At 38.2% G+C, this 19,840-nt stretch overlaps 1 protein-coding gene and 1 long non-coding RNA gene across 2 annotated transcripts in view; one reads left to right on the forward strand and one right to left on the reverse strand.

Moving 5' to 3' along the window:
• Positions 1-19,840, reverse strand: part of MTM1 (myotubularin 1) — a 1,347,122-nt gene that overhangs the window by 1,004,044 nt on the left and 323,238 nt on the right. Inside the window, exon 7 of the mRNA XM_069612751.1 lies at positions 2,347-2,430. Coding sequence (XP_069468852.1) covers positions 2,347-2,430 — 84 coding nt within the window. The remainder of the gene's footprint in view (positions 1-2,346; positions 2,431-19,840) is intronic.
• Positions 1-19,840, forward strand: part of LOC138480937 (uncharacterized) — a 549,246-nt gene that overhangs the window by 169,625 nt on the left and 359,781 nt on the right. The window lies entirely within an intron of this gene.

The raw sequence follows: 19,840 nt of genomic DNA on the forward strand, positions 1-19,840 counted from the left end.
TGGAGGGCAGGGGACATGAGGGGCAGGAATCTTGACATCCATCTGGATTTTCAAATCGAGGAGTGCCGTTTCGGTACTGTGGTTGGGACGAAATCCAGATTGTCTAGCACCCAGGAGTTGATTTTGCTCCAAATGAGATTGGGTTTGGCCCATTTTATCTATTTTCAGCAAGAACGGGACCATAGTTATAGGTCGGTAGTTCGTGGTGATTGTTGGGTCCAGTGTTGGCTTTTTCAGGAGCGGGGTCACCCATGCTTCTTTTATACTAACCGGGACCATATTGGAGTCAAACAAGGTATTAACAAAGTTAGTGATGATAGGAGTCAGAGTAAGGGCACATAGTTTGACTAAGTGGGCTGGAAAGTGGTGTCCTTTACAATTTGATGCTTTTAGTAAGTGTCCAACACTGCATCTTGTGTCACCGGGGTGAAATGGAATAACTCACTAGCGTTCTCTTTCGATATTTCGGATGTAATAATGGGTATTTTTTATCAGCTAAGAATTTTCTTTTTGTAATCATTTTCTTTTGTAATAGGATTTTAGAGACTAGCGCGTTCTGGTTTGTAGTGCACCACGCTTTGCTTGAGTTCATAGGTGAAGTGGCTGGGCTAGGGTTTTCCAACTCTCTGAGGATGGTAAAGAGCTCCTTCGAGTTAGAGGTGGCATTGCTGATACGCATATTAAATGCATTCGCTTTATGAGTTATGATTGCTGCTTTATAGATTGTTAACTTTGTTGAAGGCATTAGCTGAGTCTATTGTGTTAGTTTTTTTATGAATGTGCACAAGGGATTTTTTTTTGTGGCTGAGTGCTACTAGTTCATCATTGAACCATAAGCTAGAGCATTTGTCAGTGCGTCAAATTTTGGTTGTGATGGGTGCTATTGAGTCTATAGTGGTTGCGAGGTATTTCTGGTAGGAGGCTGCCAGGTAGTTAGGATTATTACCTGTTAAAGTGGTCGGTGCCAAACCTTCTCTTAGGATAGGAGAAAGGTTGTCAGCTGTTAGTTTCCTGATATTTCTCGTTTCACAGGTGTCAATACTTTTAGCGATTGGAGGACCTATGTCATTGCTGATTACTGTAAACTTGACTATGTGGTGGTCCGTCCAATCAAGAGGTATGATGGAGTCGATGGATAATTGCGAGTTGAGGGTTAGGATCCGGTCGAGTATTCTGCCTTTATTGTGGGTGGGGGCCTTAACTAATTGTGTGAAATTCAGGTCTTTGAGAGCCGCATGGAAGGCATTAGCTTTATAATCCTGTTTATCAATATAACCTAGGTTAATGTCGCTGAGGAGGCTACATCTCATGTTAGGTTTGATGTGGGGGGTAAGAGAGGGATGTCCAGACGAGTAGTATGATTAGGTGATCTGTAAATGACCAGAATATTAGTTGTAGTTTTAGGATTGGAAGTGAGTTTGCCTAGGATGAGTTTGTATCCGTCCAGTTCTTCGAGGGGGCATACCCTAATTTTGACGTTTGATTTGGTTATTAGGGCCACTCCGCCTCCCTGTGCCTTGGTTCTATCAGTCCTGATAATGTTAAACCCAGGTGGTATGGCAATAGCTACAGAGGGCCTAAAGCTTGGTGTGGCCAGGTTTCTGTAACAAATAAAAGGTCTAGTTGTTGGTCAATAATGAGATCATGGATCTCGATGGCATCGGCTCCAAATGATCTTGCGTTAATGAGGGCGCCTTTAAGATTGAGTGGCAGTTCTGATGAAGGTGTAGGGACTGTGATCGGTGCTCGTGGGACATTGGAACTATGGCTTTTTTTGACATAGCTTTGAAAGCTAACTTATGCTGATGGGTCATGGGTGTAAGGGTTAATCTTATGGTGCTTTAGAGTGGGTGACCATGTATTGCTACATAGATGGAGGTATTTGGTGTGTGACCTTAGTCTACTCAGTCTGATGTTACACTGCAAGGGAATTTTGACAGTGGGATCTAATTTAGTCAAAGTAGATTTTTGTTTTTGAGGCACCATTTTCTTTTAAGAAGATCCCAGAACACATTTTGTCTAAGAGTTAGGGCAAGCATAGGCTGTGACGCATATGTTTAGTTTTGCACTTACGGACATCGATGAGCCTTAGAAACATCAGCTGCGGAAACAACCCCCTTAGATTTAGGGCCAGTTAGGTATTACACCACCCCAACAAAGTTGTTCAATAAAGGTTTTCAAACTGCTGCTTTCGAATCTGTCTTGATACCATGCCTGTCTCATATTGTATAGTATAACACTTAAGACATTATGCTAATATCCAATGTATTTGAGCAGTGGGTGGTGGAACGAGGTGTAAGATACCACATTTGAGGATGAAGAAAATGTTACTATGAAGTAACCTACCTGTCTACGATATTCAGACATGGGTTCATAAACTGTCCAACCATTTTCAGAAAACTTTTCTTCGTTTTGAAATGCAAACAAAAGCTGTAAGGAAAATGTAACAATGTTATATGTGTATAAACACAGTTCAATATCCGATTGTGTATGCCTTACTTTAGCAAAACATTATGGGCATCAAAGCATTATGAAGAAGCAATATAAATATATGATTACATTAAGAGGTCTTACAAACAGTTGAATGATAAAAAATGTTATGAAAGAATTGGGAGCAATCAAAGATGTGGAAGAAAAAGTGAAGGACTTCCTTATGAAGTGGGAAAGCAAAGGCATCCTAACAGAAGACAATTGTAAGTTTCTTTTGACTTCAAACTCAGTTATACCCACAATTTATTTTCTCCCCAAAGTGCATAAAGACATAGAAACTACCAGGGAGACCAATAGTTTCATCAAAGGGCTCGGTCCTGGAAAATATGTCTAAATATATAGACGAGGTGCTCTTTCCCTTTGTCTCCTCCCTTCCATACTACCTCAAAGATACTACAGATTTTTTAACACATATTGACAATATGCCCTGGGAATCGGACTACATAATGGCAACAATGGATGTGGTGTCACTGTACACATCAATTGGGCATGAGTATGGCAAAAAGGCACGTGAAAGATTTTTTGAATACTAGATCACTGAATTGTTTGGAACATACACAGATGATCCTGCAAAATGATTGATTTATTTCTAACTAATAATGTCTTCATTTTTAATAATGAATTTTTTAGACAAGTGCAAGGTACCGCGAGGGGTACAACGTTCGCTCCATCCTATGCAAATCTAATAATGGGAGCATGGGAAGCTTCAGATGTTTGGTTTGATAATAATCGTATGATAACCAAAAATGTTGTACTTTGGCTACGATATATTAATGATCTTTTTATAATTTGGAAGGGATCAGAAAAGGCCTGGGTCGAGTTTGTGAAACTTCGCAATGGTAATAAGCATAATCTAATATTCACGGAAACACATAGTTGTACCTTTTTCACCTTTTATGGATGTGAATCTTAGAATTGTGGATCAAGCATTGACAACCAAACTTCATGGGAAACCGACTGGAACAAATACACATTTGCATGCAACCAGTAGGCATTTGAAGACTTTGATTTGGAGCATTCCTTACGGAGAATTTGTAAGAATCGGACGAAAAAATTCCACTTTGAAGGCATATGATTCAGCAAAGGGGTTTCTTAATCAATGTAATCCTAAGAAAGTCATTGAGAAAGCTTACATAAAAGCTAGAAAACAGGAGACATCCGGCCTCCTTGCAGGATCCCATTCAACAGCCAAACTTCAAAATGAGAAAGACACAACAAGATTGATCTTGACTTTTGACAACGAGACATCAGAAATCAAACGCATACTTTGTAGACGTTAGAAGATCCTACTAGCAGACAAAGACCTTACAACAAATTTGAAAATGTATCCGGAAATAAGTCTTAGACGTAACTGTTCCTAGAAAGACACGTTGGGCCAAAGCTTTTTGACAAACAATGCAACATCTGCAAAAGAAATGTGGCTAACAACACATAGGCCGGGTTTCCATAAATGCACGAGCTGCTACATTTGTGAAAAATTAAGATCATGGATACAATCACGTGTGAACGTGAATAAGTAGTTTACGTATAGGCGTGTGCCTGCCAGAAATGGTATTTAAGCAGCACTAAATGTAAGCTGAAGATACGAATCTAGCAACACGTGAGGGCCATTCGACATCATAACCCAAATTATCGAATGGCCAAACATTTCAGTGACCATCACAAAAACAACATGGAGAGTTTCTACTTTTTTGGTATTTATAAAATTGATAAGGAACCAATAGGAGGTGATAGGGAAAAGAAACTCTGCCAGAAAGAGACGTGCTACATTTTGGACTTTGAAACCAAATACCCAATTGGTCACAATATGGAAAATCCAAATAATGTTAATTTCCATTCATATTCATCTTTATTCTTTCACTTTGAGACTTTTCATATTTTATATCTCATGTTGAAGAGAAATGTCCAAATGTCCAATCCATACTGAGCAATTCGTAACATTCCACATAGAAGATTGACACACAAAAATTCTATGGCGATACCTTTTTTTTAAAGATAACCATTTTCATTCCCTTTTTCCCTGCCTCTTTTTTTGTTGTCTTTCTACCTTTTTCTTTTCTTTCCTTCGTTTTCCTTTTCCTCGTCACTTCCCGTATTTTTAGTTGTATTTTAGTTTCCTATATGGATGGGATTGAGGAGGATGTCTTTGCTTGAATCATTTTTGGAGACACTTGTTGGGGTCTCTTTTTGACAAAACACTCCGAATGATGATTGTTTTTTTGAATGGTGAGATATGTGTCATGATACTGAGAAAGGGTGAGGTATCTCTGACCGATATTGATATCTGCAGATGAATACATTTTAAGTCAAACATGGAGATGCTTCGGCAATAGACTTGAGACTGTAGATGCCTACATTTCAACTCTTGAACCAGTCCAAATAAGTTTATTTTCAATCTCACACACTCTTACCAGGCATTAGTGACCATAATATCGGAATCATTTTGTAGTTGGTTACCAACAGCACATGCCCTAGTTAAATATAATTGATTCTATTAAGATTAGCTTTTTTTCCCCTTGATATGGTATATCTAGCCCATTCTCTACTCTCTATTTTTAGGTCTCAGTCGGATGATTGGCTAACAAGTAATTATAATAGTGGGCTTGTCTGAATATGTTTTAAGAAATTGCCATTACATGGAGCAGTATCCTCCTTAAAACATGGATGCATCCAACAGGAACATGTAAATGGACTATGCACTTTAGACCTGCTGCTATCACTATGCACTTTACACCATAGATATACAAATTGTAGACCGGGCTAGAAAGAGCAAATAGATATGACCATATGTACATTATTGGCTAAGATATTGGGCACTATACAATGTTCAGATTGAAATATATGTAAATTGTACTAAATACGATACGGTAACATATGAACAAATTAGGATCTGTATATGCATTAAGCATTTTAAATCGATTGTTGGTATTATCTATTGTGCGTGTATGTGACTTGAAGTAATGAGGAGTATGAATAGGAGGTACTACCTACAATGACATTATAAGAATTATGCAATGTATAAATAACTGAGATTTTTTATATGCATTAGGCACTTTAATTGGCTGCTTGCACTATGCACTTTACAATTGCATGTTGTTGTCTATGGAATGGGTTCCTATGATTACAATGGGGTCCCTGTACTAGACATAGGAAAGTACAGAACACAAACAGTATGATTATTTGTATTCAAATCGAATTCTGAACGATATATTGGAACATGCACAATGGAGATTCTACCAAGTGAGAGTTAATGTATATTAATACTGGCAATACAATAGAGGCAAAACACTTAGGGAGATTTGAGTTTCTAACAAATGCTGACCCACTCCAAGAGGGCTGACACTGTCGTACAAGAATACATAGTCCTCTTTCTATGTTTTATACCATGTCACATGGGATATTTTAAACTGAATCAATGTGTGGATCACCTGTTGTGATCAAGCGGTGAGGTTACTGCGAAACGCCTCAACTTTGTTGAAACTTGGGACGTACATTGTGGGAGAACCACAATACGAGTGGATTTCATCAGTAGCTGGGTGCTGCGCAATATCATTGAATAAAAGAATCTATCTACAACACTGGTTTCCTGGAGAATTTGTGAAGTGTGAGGGAGTGCCTCTCAACGACTGTAGAAACAGTCCAGCGAACACATACACACATATATATATATATATATATGTATATATATATATATATATATATATATATATATATATACACATACATACACACATATACATACATATATACATACCGTGGCCATGTAGTTAAGTTGGTTTTCCATAGGAAGAGCACTTTTTGGGCAGCTTATAACTTTGCTCTGCCTGGACGAATCCTCACCAAACTTTGCAAAAAAAGTATTTCGGTCACTTTGAATTTTTTTATGCAAAGTTTGGTGAGAATTCGTCCGGGGGGGGGGGGGCAAAGTTATAGGGGGGGTTCCAAAACTTTTTTTTCTCCCATAGACTGAATGGGAGAAAAAAAATGTTGCTCGCGTCTACAGCCCAAATCGCTGGACAGATTTTCACCAAATTTGGACCAGGAGCAGCGGCTTGGTCAAGAAAGCGTGCTTTTGCAAATTTGGTGGAAATCCGTTCAGTAGTTTTTTTTAAAATGACCAAAAAGTAGGTAAAACAAATTAGTGAGATCTGTGTTCGGTCCGCGGACACACTTCCCTGTTCGCTCCGCGGACAGTGTCCCGATTGGCCAATCGGCTTGCGTGATGTTCGCGGACATGCAACGTGTTCGCTGATTGGACGGCGTGGAGCGTGAAGCGCGTCAGATTTTCGGTAGCGCCCGCCATCTTGGATTCGCGGTCGTCCGCGGACAGCGCAGTGAAACTTTGTTCAAAATTTGTATTTAGTAGAGTGTGTTGGTGTGTAGGAGTGTTTGGGGAGGGTGGGAGTGTATGAGAGAGGATGAAAGTTGTGTTTTTTATGTGTTAGATGTTCTTTTTGTGTTCGATTTGTCTGCGGACATCACGGGTGTTCTGAAATGTTCTAAATAAACTGAATGGGGGGTGTTCTGAGGACTCAATATGTGTCCGTTTTGTTCGCAAGCAAACTGAAACTGTTCTAAGAACACTCGCAGTGTCCTGAAATGTTCGCCAATAAACAAAATGGGGGTGTTCTGAAGACGTTGTCGAACACTCGCTGTGTCCTGAAATGTTCGCCAATAAACAAAATGGGGGTGTTCTGAAGACGTTGTCGAACACTCGCTGTGCCCTGAAATGTTCGCAAATATGAATGGGGGTTGTGGCTGACAAGTTGAATGTGTTCTAAGAACACTTGCGGTGTCCTGAAATGTTCGCAAATAAACAAGATAGTGGTCTTCCGAAGACGCTTCTAAGAACACCCGCGGTGTGCGGGGAATGTTCGTAGGGGGTGTCCTGAGGACGCTGTCCGTATTGTTCTCTGTCAAGTTGAATGTGTTCTAAGAATACTCGCAGTGTCCTGAAATGTTCGCAAATCAAATAAACAAAATGGGGGTGTCCTGAGGACGCTGTCGATATTGTTCGTTGTCAAGTTGAAAGTGTTCTAAGAACTATCGCGTTGTTCTGAAATGTTCGTAGGGGGTGTCCTGAAAACGCTGTCCGTATTGTTTGCTGACAAGTTGAAAGTGTTCTAAGAACACTCATAATGTCCGCGGACATTAAAAGTTTCCATAGACCATAGTTGAAATGTTTGACTCTATGGATGTGATATGCTGCGGTGGTTGATGCCAGGGCATAGAGTCTTGGGTGCATGGCCATTTGGCCATGCACCCATTTGGCCATTTGGCCATGCACCCAAGACTCTATGCCCTGACAACAACCACCGCAGCATATCACATCCATATTTGCTTATAACTTCGGGTGAAAAACAAATGTATAAGGAACAAAGGTATTAGATACTATGGATGTGATATGCTGCTATGGTTCTCATTATTGTATACTTACTGTTTGGTCTAGTAACGGGAGTCCATGTTTTTCTTGTTCATTTCTGTGATAAAAGAAAATAGCATGTTAGTATTAGTATTTTGTAATGACTTATTACATTGTATAATCAATATACTTTTTTTTGGACCCTCATTTAGTAGATTACAAATCGAAGTACTGTGCAGTTTGCTCAGTTTCTGTATTTCTTGCTAAAACCATTGGGTCTGTGGAAGAAAAAAAATCCATGTTGGATTAAAAAAAAAGCTTTTTCTGTTATGCTACAGTTTATTTGTTTGTTTGTTTTCAGTGTTCACTTGTTGTTTCTGGCTAATGCTTTATACTTTGGCTTGTATTTTTTTGGAGCGGTAACATTTATTTGTTTTGATATTATAAAATTTTGGGACAGTTAGATACCAATTGGCGTATTCTAACTGTATTTTTTGGTCTAATTTAGTGGTATTCATTTATCTGATTAATTGTTGTAGAATCTTTGAGCAGTTAGATAGCTTTTGGAGTATTCTAACAGTTTATATTTTTTTAACACAAGTTTACTTAGGGTTTAAATACAGTTTAGTTATCAAATTTTGGTTTTAAGAACATCAAATAAGCGTTTGTAAGATTTCCTGGTAATCTCTGCTTTAGAGTAATGGTACTATCATTACATTCAAACCATCCACATTTCTTTTTTATATATGCAGTGTAGTGCCCTGAATTGGTTGTGGCTCCTGCGTGGTAGATTATACCTATTGTTGTGAAGGTTTTCTTACCAAGTGATATTTGACCATGTGTGAATCCAGTCAGCTTGCAGTTGTTTTTGGTACCATCTGCATTGTAACGTAGAAGCATTAGTATTATGCATTTACTATGTGTTTGTATTACTAACGTGGAGCGATTATCTGAATTGCAGGTAGAGCATAATCTACCATGGTTTGCATTTTGTACAAGTCGCTGAAATGGAATGGATTCACAATTTGGTATTGATATATATATGAAGCGTTCATTGGGGATTTCTTCTTGTGTCACATTGTTGCAGAGAGTGCATGTATGTTTCCACATGTATGAAATCTGGAAGATTTCATTTATAGGTATGTTTTTGTTTTCCAGTACTTGTAGTAAGTACATTAGAAATTCTTGTGGATCTTCCTGTGAATTTATAGTGAATTTCACCATTCCAGCACAGTAGTCCAATTGTTGTCTTATTCCATAAACACTATACGTGTTGTCAGGATTGTTTGCTGCATTTCTGTGAAGTACTAACATTTGCAAACACAATGGGTCTGTACTGTGTAAGTAAATGTTGTGAACAATTGGTGGTAATTGAAATAGAATATGCATTGCTACATTTGCGTAGCAACTTACACCAACTATATTTGAGAATTTAAATGGTCCAGGTAGTTCTGTATCTAACTGCTTTTTTTGGAGTTTTTCTTCCTTCTTTAAAGAAGTACTTGGTTTACTTTCCCTAATTGATTCTTTTTTGCTTGTGGTACTTGATGAAGTATTAGTTTCTTTTACTCTCTTTGGAGGATTTGCAGTGACATCCTGTTGCATTTCTGTTTGATTTATTTTTCTTTTATAACGTTTTACTTTTTGTGGAACAGAATATGTGTTTAGGTGGGGGGTGTATAGTGAGCGAAGTCTATTGTATTCTAAAATGCAAGGAATATCAGCGTTTATTTTACTTGCATCAAAGTTGATTAGAAATAGACGTCAAGCGTACGTAAGCGTGATAGTGCTACATAGCTCATGCCTTCTTTAAAGACTGTTACCAATATCTATCATTGCTTTGTCTAGGGTAAGACCTTGTGATTTATGAATCGTGACTGCGTATGCAAGAGTTAGAGAAAATTGTTCTCTGCGTACATACATATCTTTGAAGAGAAGGAATCTAGCTGTTGAGCGTCCTATCCTTTTTACTTCTGAAAGTTTGTCAGAGTATATTGACAAACTGAATTTTGTTGTCGCGTGGGTATGTTTGAAAGCCAACAACTGTACCCAGTGCTCCATTAACTAGTCCTTGGTTCACGTCAAGGTTACGTTTAAGCATTACTCTGCAATTTAAGGATAATTTTAATATCTTTTCTAAGCCTGCTGTGTTTGAGATTGATTTTTCTAAACTATTTAGTCTTGTGGCTTGGTCACACATGGGTAGTGTCATACCATGTACATCTAGTTTGTCTGTGGCGCTAATTCTCATGATTGGTTGCATTTCTTTACTTAGCATGATTTCATTGAATTTGAAACAGCTTGCAAGAGTTGGCATTAAGGCCATACAATTGACATTTCTGTGGGCTAATTGTTCCATAACATCTGTAGCACATGCATTATCGCCATAAAGTGTATTAATGTGCTGGGTTTTCAATATTGCTTCTGCTTCTTTAGAAAGTATATCAAATCTGATACTTTTTAAAATGTTGGCATAAGTGAGATCTGCAGATTGCTGCATGTTTTCTGTTAATTCTCTGTATTGGAAATGTTGCCAAAGGTTGACATTTCCAATGCTGCCAACAGTTCTACGGCAGAGTTTGTGTCCTAATGTTTTAAAAATAGGCTCACCTTTTACTGGTGTTAATTGAAGCAGATCTCCAAAAACAATGTGTTTTCCTGCAAAGAGCTCTTCGTAATTTGTTTTGAGTACTTCTTGTAATCTGAGGTGAATCAAAGCTAACATCAGGTTGGAGACCATGCTCACTTCATCTATTAGTAGCCTTTTCATTTGTTTCAATACTCTGCGTAATTCCATTGCAGCTTCTGCAGAAAGTTTGTAATAGTCTAATTTAATCTGGTGTGTCATGATGCCTACCCCCGGAGCACCAGGCCAGGCCCAGCACCCCCGGGAGCAGGCATCACGCCCCGGGTAAAAGCCCAGCGGCCCTTTATAGGGCCTCTTTGGACTCTGTCCTGGCGCCGTTGGCGCCAGGCTCATGCTGGACATCAGTCCTGGCGCCATAGGCGCCAGGCTCATAAGGGGAAGTGTTTGGTGCACTTACCTGAAGCAGACCATGCTGCACACTCACCTGATGCAGACCATGCTGCATCAAGAACCAAGCCAAATGTGGCTTAGGAGGGACTATTTTTCTGAAGGAACCATTTTGTTACTTGGGTGGGGCTGTGGAAGAATACTCACCTGGAACTTCTTCCAAGGCTATTTAAACCACACCCAGACAGCCACACGTGCTTCGCGTTGTTCTGCATCCCAGCAGCGGAACGCTCACCGTGTCTGCTCCTGCACCTGGACTCCAGCCACGCCCGCCTCGAACCTGGAACACCTGTAAGGGAATAAGAGAAGAGAAAGGTGAAAACCAAGAACTATTTCAACCTTCTTACCTGCATCCGGAATCTTCACGCCAGCATTCCTGAAGGAAGACTTCCATTTAAAAGCACTGTGTTGCTCGCTGCAGCGCCGCGCTTCACTCACCTGTTCCCGAGACGCCGCCCGGCTCCATCGCGGCTCTCAGTGCCGGTTGCCACATCTCTGCACCGCACCTAAGGGAGAGAAGAAAAGACAAAAGGTGAGCCAGGGAACACAAGAGGAAAGCCGGATTTTCAGCCATGTTACTTACCGGCTATTCTTGGTGAACCATTCCACATCTCGGGTCGGCGCCACATCTCTGGCAGGTACCGCACCCCGGCCCCTATGGGGAAAGGGCAAAAGACATTACTGGGGAATTATAAAGACATTTAGAGGGGTCGCCCTCATCACTGACTCACCTGATTTTACCCCGGCAATTTAACCCCTCAACGCATCGCCCTTGTTCTGCACCTGAAATAAAGGTGGAGGAAGTCAGAGGAGAACGAAGGAGGAAAGGGGGGAGCAAGCACATTATTCAGCAGACAGTTAATCCCCTTTCTCAACTGCAGAAGGATATTCCTACGGGCCAGACAAGCAAGATTTGGGGGTCCTGTTCAATCGGTGGTCCGAATTCTGCGCATCACTCTTGAAGAGGCCACAGCAACCCAGACCTGACCAGCGCCTCCGTGGGAGCCAGGTGAGCGTTACAGGTGTTCTACTGGTAATAGTAGTAATCGGTGTAATGTAACACCACCTATGTTGTAGGCAGCTAAACGTGTGGGGGCAGTGACAACAGCTGACAGTTTGTTGTTTGTCAATTGTTGAAGGAACTTACTAATGATTTTGATTAGGAATGTTTTGCCAGAACCAGCTTCACCACTGACGTATAGTAGTATAGGTTTATAATTAGGGCAGGAACATTCTTTATTTTCATGTTTTACACCATGTGCAATTTGTTTTGTTACTTCTTGAAAAATGCTACTTTGCTCATTGTTTAGTTTTGATTGTAGTATAGTTAAGTCTTCCTTATCTTCATACTGACACATGGTGTTTTCTACTTCTATCATAGCTAATTCTGCCTCATTTATTATTAGTGGTTCTCCCAGTGGTTCTTGGCTTCCTGTTACAGAAGGTTTACTACTGTCAGGAGTGTCATTATCTAGTTGGGCTTGGAGTTCTTTTTCGTGTCGCTGTTCATTGTGCAACATTGTTTTGTACTGTGTAAAGTTTACATCAGTTATAGTGCTTTCATTTGCTTTGAAAGCATCCTCATATGAGTCATAGTTATCTAGTAATTGTTCTTCTTTTCTCCATGGTTTGAAGAGTTGTAGCAGGGACATGTAATATACTTCTTTATGTTGAGGAGTCTTTAATGACAATTTAATATGCTTAATTAAATTTGGTTTAGTGAGTTTAACTAAGCTGCCTTTACAGTTTGTCACTCTATATTCACCTTTTTTTCCATCAGGTTTCATATTATTTTTGTATGTGTAGTTTTGGGCTATGTGGTATAGACACATGTTTTCCAAAGTATTACTTTTGTTTGGGTAGTATGTGTCCAATACATTGTTTTTTAATATGTCTTGGCTGTTGGGATCATGTTTGGCTATTGTTTCTATATCTTCATATGATTTTAGATCTCTTTTTCTAGATTTAGCTGGATCAAGACTTAGCCATACTATATTTGCAGATTTACCATACAATGCAGTACCAGATAAACGATCAGCTGCTTCATATGATCCACATTCTCTATGGGTGAGCATTTTTATGCCCAAGCTGTATAATTTCTGAGATACTGTTTTATCTGATGGCAGGTCATTCCAGAGGTCTTGGAGCTCTGTCTTTTCTGCTTTAGTTAAGTATGCTGTGACATATCGTGCAACTGCAGTAGAATTGTCTGCAATGTAATGCACATCTATGTTTGCATTCCATAAGTGGGCAATGATTGCATTATAATCATTGATATATTTTTCTTCTTTTCTTTTTATGTAATATGTATTTTTAGGTGACTTACCTTGAACACTATGTCTAACTGAAGACATGAGGTTGTTCACTTGACCTGTATTTGTAACTGGTCTAAGGAAACCAAATCGGCATTTGGTGTAGTATTTCCCTTTTTTTTTTTATTTGCGACAATATTTTCCACATTTGTGTCTTTGAACTTGTAAAATTTGTGCATGAAGATCACTATTTGTGGCTTCTGGTGGAATTTCACAAGTGACATTTTTCAATAAACTGTAAAACAGTGGCATCACTGTCTTGACCAAATTTAGGAGCATCTTTAATCCATAAAAGCATGTGGATGTGTGGTGCTCCTCTGGCTTGGTAGTCTTTTCTCCAAAAGAAGTGTTGCACTTCTCCAAGGGGAGGAACAGTTTTATTACAAATAAAATGTAGCATAGCAATGAAGCGATGGTGAAATATCTTGAAACATTAACAGGTTCCAAAGAACAAAGTTCTCCAGGTGTTAGTATATCTATATTTGTTTTGTTTTTATTTGATATGCGTAGGAAATCATGTAAATCTTCCCATGCATATTCTGCACAACTTAATGTAACAAACCAAGTGGGTGGGCCAAGGTTTCTGATCATACAACGAACATCTCCATGACGTCGAAACCAGTACTCTTTAGTACCACGCATATTTGCTAATAGATTTGTAATATTTGATTGTAAAACCTCATCCTTTTGTTGCACTTTTTCTAATAATCGTGTAGCTGTCATATTTTGAAAGTGTGATCCTTATTTTAATATGTGTGCAACTCCGTAACAAAGTTGCTAGTTCACTTTCAAAGAGTAGGTGGAATATGTATTCCACATTTTGTCTAAATCTGGGATCTTCAAAATACATCCGTAATGAGCGGTATTCTGAAGCTGATATTTGAATAGGTCTATCATCATACCTTCCTCCTTTGCCAGTAGGAAAGAATAGAGGAAAAGCACGTGCTTCTACACTTTTTTCCCATATGCTGATTGGCGATCCTTTTGTTTGACGCATTTGGTAAGTTTCCAGTACATCTTGTACGGTGTCATTACAGTGCAAAGGATGAATTGTATAATGGTCTAACGTATTTGATATTGTAGCAGGATCTAGTAGCTCAAATTGACCAGCTTCTTGTGTTTCTTGAATTATTTCAGTTGTATCTTTCAAGTTTTCTTCAATATTAATTTCTTTGTAATATTCATTATTCTCTTTAAGATATTGGAAGGCTTGTCTAACTTTATATAAATCTACAAGCTGTTGCCATATTTTTTTGTCTTTTGTAGGTACTCCATTTACTAAGATAATTAAAGATTGCTGCATTGGACGTTGCACTCCTAGAGTATGCACATTTTCTTTTAGATCTAATGGTAAATAAACTACTTTTCCACGAATGCCTTTTATCAATTCAGAGGGAGGTAATTTTGCTGTTTTTGTTTGAAGGCGTATTATTGCTTGAAATGGGTGTACTGTTTGAATTATGATGCTCTCATATAAATTAAGTTGTTGTAGGGGTTTTGGTACTGAGTATAATTCCAAATTATTTGTAATAGCACGTGAAGGAGTTTGGTTGTTGTCAAGTTTTGTAGTGCAGTAACTGCAAAGTATTAAGGGCTAAGTTATTTCGTATTTGTTTTCTGCTACAAGGTAGAGAGCTAATTCAAATCATTTAGAATCTTCATTGTCTTCTATTTTGTATGATAGGTCTACAGTTTTTGTGTTACTTTTATAAAAAGTTCTACGGCAACATACACATACATGGTTTGGTACTTCAGCTGATGTACTTTTAAATTTTAGTATTTCTTTTTTGTATGCGTTTAGCAAAAGGTTGCCTTGTGTAGAATTGTTGCTTAATTGGTTTAAATCTATTTCATTCTGTAAATGGCTTTCACTTCCAAAATATTTTTTCTGGATATAGTGAATTTCTTCAAGTAGGTCTTTTGCTGTACCATGTAGAAGGATATTATTTAACTTTGCTAGTGCTAAAGCAGGACTTTTAGCATAGTACAGTTTATAGACTAGATTTCATATAGTTGAATGATGTGTTGATATCCTTTTGCTATCATGGAAAGTGGTTTTACAAGTAGGTCCTGAAATGCAGGCCAATGAATGTCCTTGTAGTCCTGTGTACTTGCGCACTGGACAGGTATCCATATTTTGCAGTAATTTAATTTTGATTTTGTCTTTGCTTTTTACATATTTATTGAGGAATTGGCGTAAAGATTTGAAACATTGTTTGGGAATGTTACACATTGACGTGCATGGCCATTTGTACACTAGACGTTCTGATTCAGTTGAATGGAGGGGTAATTCTAAGTTTTCAGGGCATATTTTTGTAAGGAGTACTTCTTGTTCCATTATGGTATTATTCACTTTTGCATAACCTCGACCACTGCTATGTATGTCAATTGTATTTGTTTGCTTTTGTTTGTACGCTTCTTTATTAAAATATGGTTCTGTGCTCCTAGTGTGATTCCATTCACCTATGCAGATACTTAATAAGTTCTTTCTGTTGACATTTCGCTTATTGAGAAGTCTTTTTTGTAATTTAGTTATTACTTTTGTTAGTGGTTTCATTTTGTTTAACAGTAAAATAAATAACTTTCTTTTCCGAAGAATTGCACTGTCCATCAACGCTTCTAAGATTAATTTCCTACGATAGGTTTTAAGCATTGAACCTGATTTCTCTCCTGTTTTTATAAGATTTTGAAGGACTTTGTGACGGTAGATTTTGGCTAAAATACTTTTCTTGGTATGCTTACTTTGCACTATATTAAAATTTGAAGAAGTAGTTTTATCTCTAGTGATATCTGATTTTCTGTTAATTGTTTTTTGGTTTGTTTTACATTTTGATAGAGGAGGCAAAGTTTTTGTACTTGAAACGTCTTGTGTTTCACTAAATGACTATTAGCTGTTTTGTTTCAACTTTTTTTTTACAAATTCTGCTAGAGATGGATGCTTATGCTGGACACTTCTTTTCATTTGCTCTACTTTTGCGTTGCGTTCTACGGACTTGACTTTTGGTAGGCATTCTTTAGGGTCTGTTGAAAAAATAAAGAAGATATGGGTTGGGGTGTTCTGGAATGTATGTGTGCTGTGTGCAGGAGTGTTTGAGTAAGATGATAAAGATGTATGTAATGGTGTGTGATTGTGCATTGGGAACTACAACTAGTAGGGATAGGTATTCTTGAATTTATGTGTTACTAAACTGGGGTTCAGATGACAAAAAAAAGTAAGTTAGTGGTGTGGAAATGTACAAATAGTAAATCTAATGTATACAATTAAAACAATTGTTTGTTCTATAAAATGAAAATTGTAGCGGTTCAGTTCGGTAATTTGTGTGTCCAAAAATAGGAATTTGTGGGCCATTCTGGCTGTAAATCGCTGTTTAAGACATGGAAATTTGTGGACAAAATGGTACACAATCTCTATTTTTAGGCACCAAAATAGCTTGTATTAACGTTATAGTATGTTTGATTAAAAATACAAATATTATGGTGATATTCTACTTACTTTTTTTCTTAAATTAACAGGTAACTTAGTTCTTTGTTCTTCGAATTTGGCTGCTTCTTTTCAGTAGACTGGTCTTCACTACAATTGTAAAAGCTTCAAATGATTAACTTTGTTTGTATATAGCACCGTTTTTAATTTAGATATTGATTTTTTTAATTGAAATCCTCAGTGCCTTCTTTAAAACCATTAAACTAATTTATTTACATGATACATTGCATCAGTTCAGTACATATGATATGTTCTTAATGAACAAATTGTATTGAATGACTAACTGTAGCAAAAACAAATACCTTTACTATGTCTTGTGAAATTTATAATATACCAGTGAATACCACTATTTTTGTAAGTAAGCTGTTCTAGGTAATAGCGCCTCAATGTCATGTCTAAATTAAAGTAATTAAGTAAGTAAATAAATAAAAACAAAAAAATATGAAATTGGATAAGTATTTTTTAAAGATTTAAACATAGATTGTGCTTGCATGCAATTTTGTTTGAATATATGTAGTCTATATATTTCATTTAAAAAATGTTAGTTTAACATGATTTGAGTGTGTGTGTATAAAGAAAGTAAATAGTATAAAGGTTTATAAGTGATAGTTGATTTTAGGAAATTGAAAAAAATACAGTAAATTCATTTTACAGATTACACAAGCTAAAAGTCTGTTTGAAAATCTGTTCATCTACTGTACAGAAATTATGCATACCTCAAGTTTGTGTTCATGCATATGGATATGCATGGAGCTGCAAGTAGAAATCTTGGAGACTTATACAGTATTTATGGAAGATGGTGCTTGCCAATGATATGACACTTGTACTCAGAGATTCACAGTACATTTGCAGTGCTGATCTATGAGGATGCAGTTAGATCTAGAGGTCTTGAATGTGATTGGTGCATGGTCATGCGATATTTTTAGCTACATCCAATGAGGGAATGGCAGAGAGAGTAAAGTGGAAATGGTAGAAGGGCTGTTCATGTTACGATATGTCCGCGGACATCGGGAGTTACATCCGGGGATTTTTGGGTTCAGAAGTCATGCAAATGAGAATAAGCACTGAAAGGGATTGGTCAGGAAAGTTTAGTGGGTGTGTTGTGCCAGGAGAGAGTTTCTCAGATACTCCTTTTGCTGAGAGAACAAAAGATAGCTATGACTGTGTGTTTCAGAAAACAGATTGTTTGGATTTTGGGAGATTTGTGGATACATTGGTTGAAGGTGCATGCAGAAAGCTGTGGAGTAGCTGTAGATCTTGGATTCCCACATGTGGAAGTACACTGGCATGGAGTACGTGGAATGAAGTGGTTGGACTTGCTACCTCTCTGTGCTACTTTGGAGACAGAGCAACATCCAGACATAATTGTAATTCATTGTGGAGGGAACAGTTTAGGACATGTGACTGGAATTTGTTTGCAATTGGCTATGAAAGAAGGACTTGGGAAGGTTATGGACATGTTTCCTAATTCTCAAGTGATATTTTCACGGATTGCGCAGAGACAAATGTGGCTTCGTTCTTCTTCATTTGGTCCACAAATGGAAAAAGCAAGGCACATTGTTAATAAGGCTGTTTGTGCCTTTCTAAGATTTTGGCATGTCCTCTTTTCACAATGAAAATATTATGTTTCTGGCATCATCAATGACATTTGTGATGCCATCTTTGATGTCCTGGGTGTTAGTCTTAGCAGTGCACGGTGGTGGCGCGAGTTATGGTTGCTTAGCTTACCATAACTGGCGAATTTCAAGGGTTTTTCGGTTTTACTTGGAACCATAATGTCCCTTTAACAAAGTTTTTTCACTGAATTTCATAGGTTTTTAGTAGCGCAACTTAACCATAACGTCCCTTTAACAAAGTTTTTTCACTGAATATATACATACACATATATATATATATATATATATATATACATATATACACACACACACATATATATATACATATACACATCTACGTGATCAAGCGGTGTGTTACCGCGAAACACGTCGTCTTTGCAGTTTTCTTTTCCATGCTGACTGATTTAAAATAAAAAGAATTTTCAGTCTTGGCTAGCAACAGTATATATGTGTCTTCTGTAGAGAGTCACCCTGACGTCCTCTACTGTTTTAAGGAGTGCTACCCAGCAACTTTTTGCCTGGTCTTTCACGGACCCGGAAGGTTTTTTCAAATATATATATATATATATATATATATATATAGTCCCTATATATAATACATTACTCACCGTAATTGTATTTCTGATGCTTGTATCTGCTTAGATTCACATGCTGTGCATAGGCCGACATCTAGTGGAAGATGCAGAGTATTACAGTTTGTTTTTCGAACCTCGAAAATGGGCGTCGACACAGGGCGTGCCAGTAATACTATCCCTAGTGTGACGTCCACTGTACCCATGATCCCTCACGCGTCTAGGACCCTCAGATTGTATTTTTTCTGACATGAGGTAGCATGAGGAGTAGCGGGAGTACAGATTATCCAAGCAGATAGATATAAAGATAAGACTACATGCATCCATGGGAAGACGGTTGGGTCGCATGTGAATCTAAGCAGATACAAGCATCAGAAATACGATTACAGTGAGTAATGTATCCCTTCTGAGGCTTGTGGAATCTGCTTAGATCACATGCTGTGCATAGATTAGCGAGCAGTGTTAGAAGAAGGAGGTGGGATGTGAGAAGGGTCATGAGCAAATAAATGTCAAAGAACCGCTTGTCCCACTTGTGTATCTGTCTTGGAATGGGTGTCAATGCAGTAGTGCTGAGTAAAAGTGGGAATAGAGCTCCAAGTAGCTGCTTTGCAAATGGTGTCAAGGGGTAAATATGCAATGAAAGCCAGAGTGGCCCCAATGCCTCTTGTAGAGTGGGCTCTTGGTGTGAAAGGCAGAGTTTTTCCAGAAAGGGAGTAACACAGCTGGATACAATTTATAATCCACTTAGAGATGGCACCTTAAGAGACGCAATCTCCCTCTCTGCCTGTAGCTACGGAGACAAACAGTTGGTCTGTTTTCCTTAGCGGTCTGGTTTTTTTTACATAGTATAGGACCGCCCTACGCACATCTAGGGTGTGTAGTTTCACCTCAGCCGAGCTTTGGGGGTCTTGGAAGAAAGCTGGAAGCTCGATGGACTGGTTAACGTGGAATTAAGAAATAAACTTAGGTGAGA

This window comes from Ambystoma mexicanum, chromosome 5p (genome assembly GCF_040938575.1).
Source record: "Ambystoma mexicanum isolate Mex_15411 chromosome 5p, UKY_AmexF1_1, whole genome shotgun sequence".
NCBI classification, from domain to species: Eukaryota; Metazoa; Chordata; class Amphibia; order Caudata; family Ambystomatidae; genus Ambystoma; species Ambystoma mexicanum.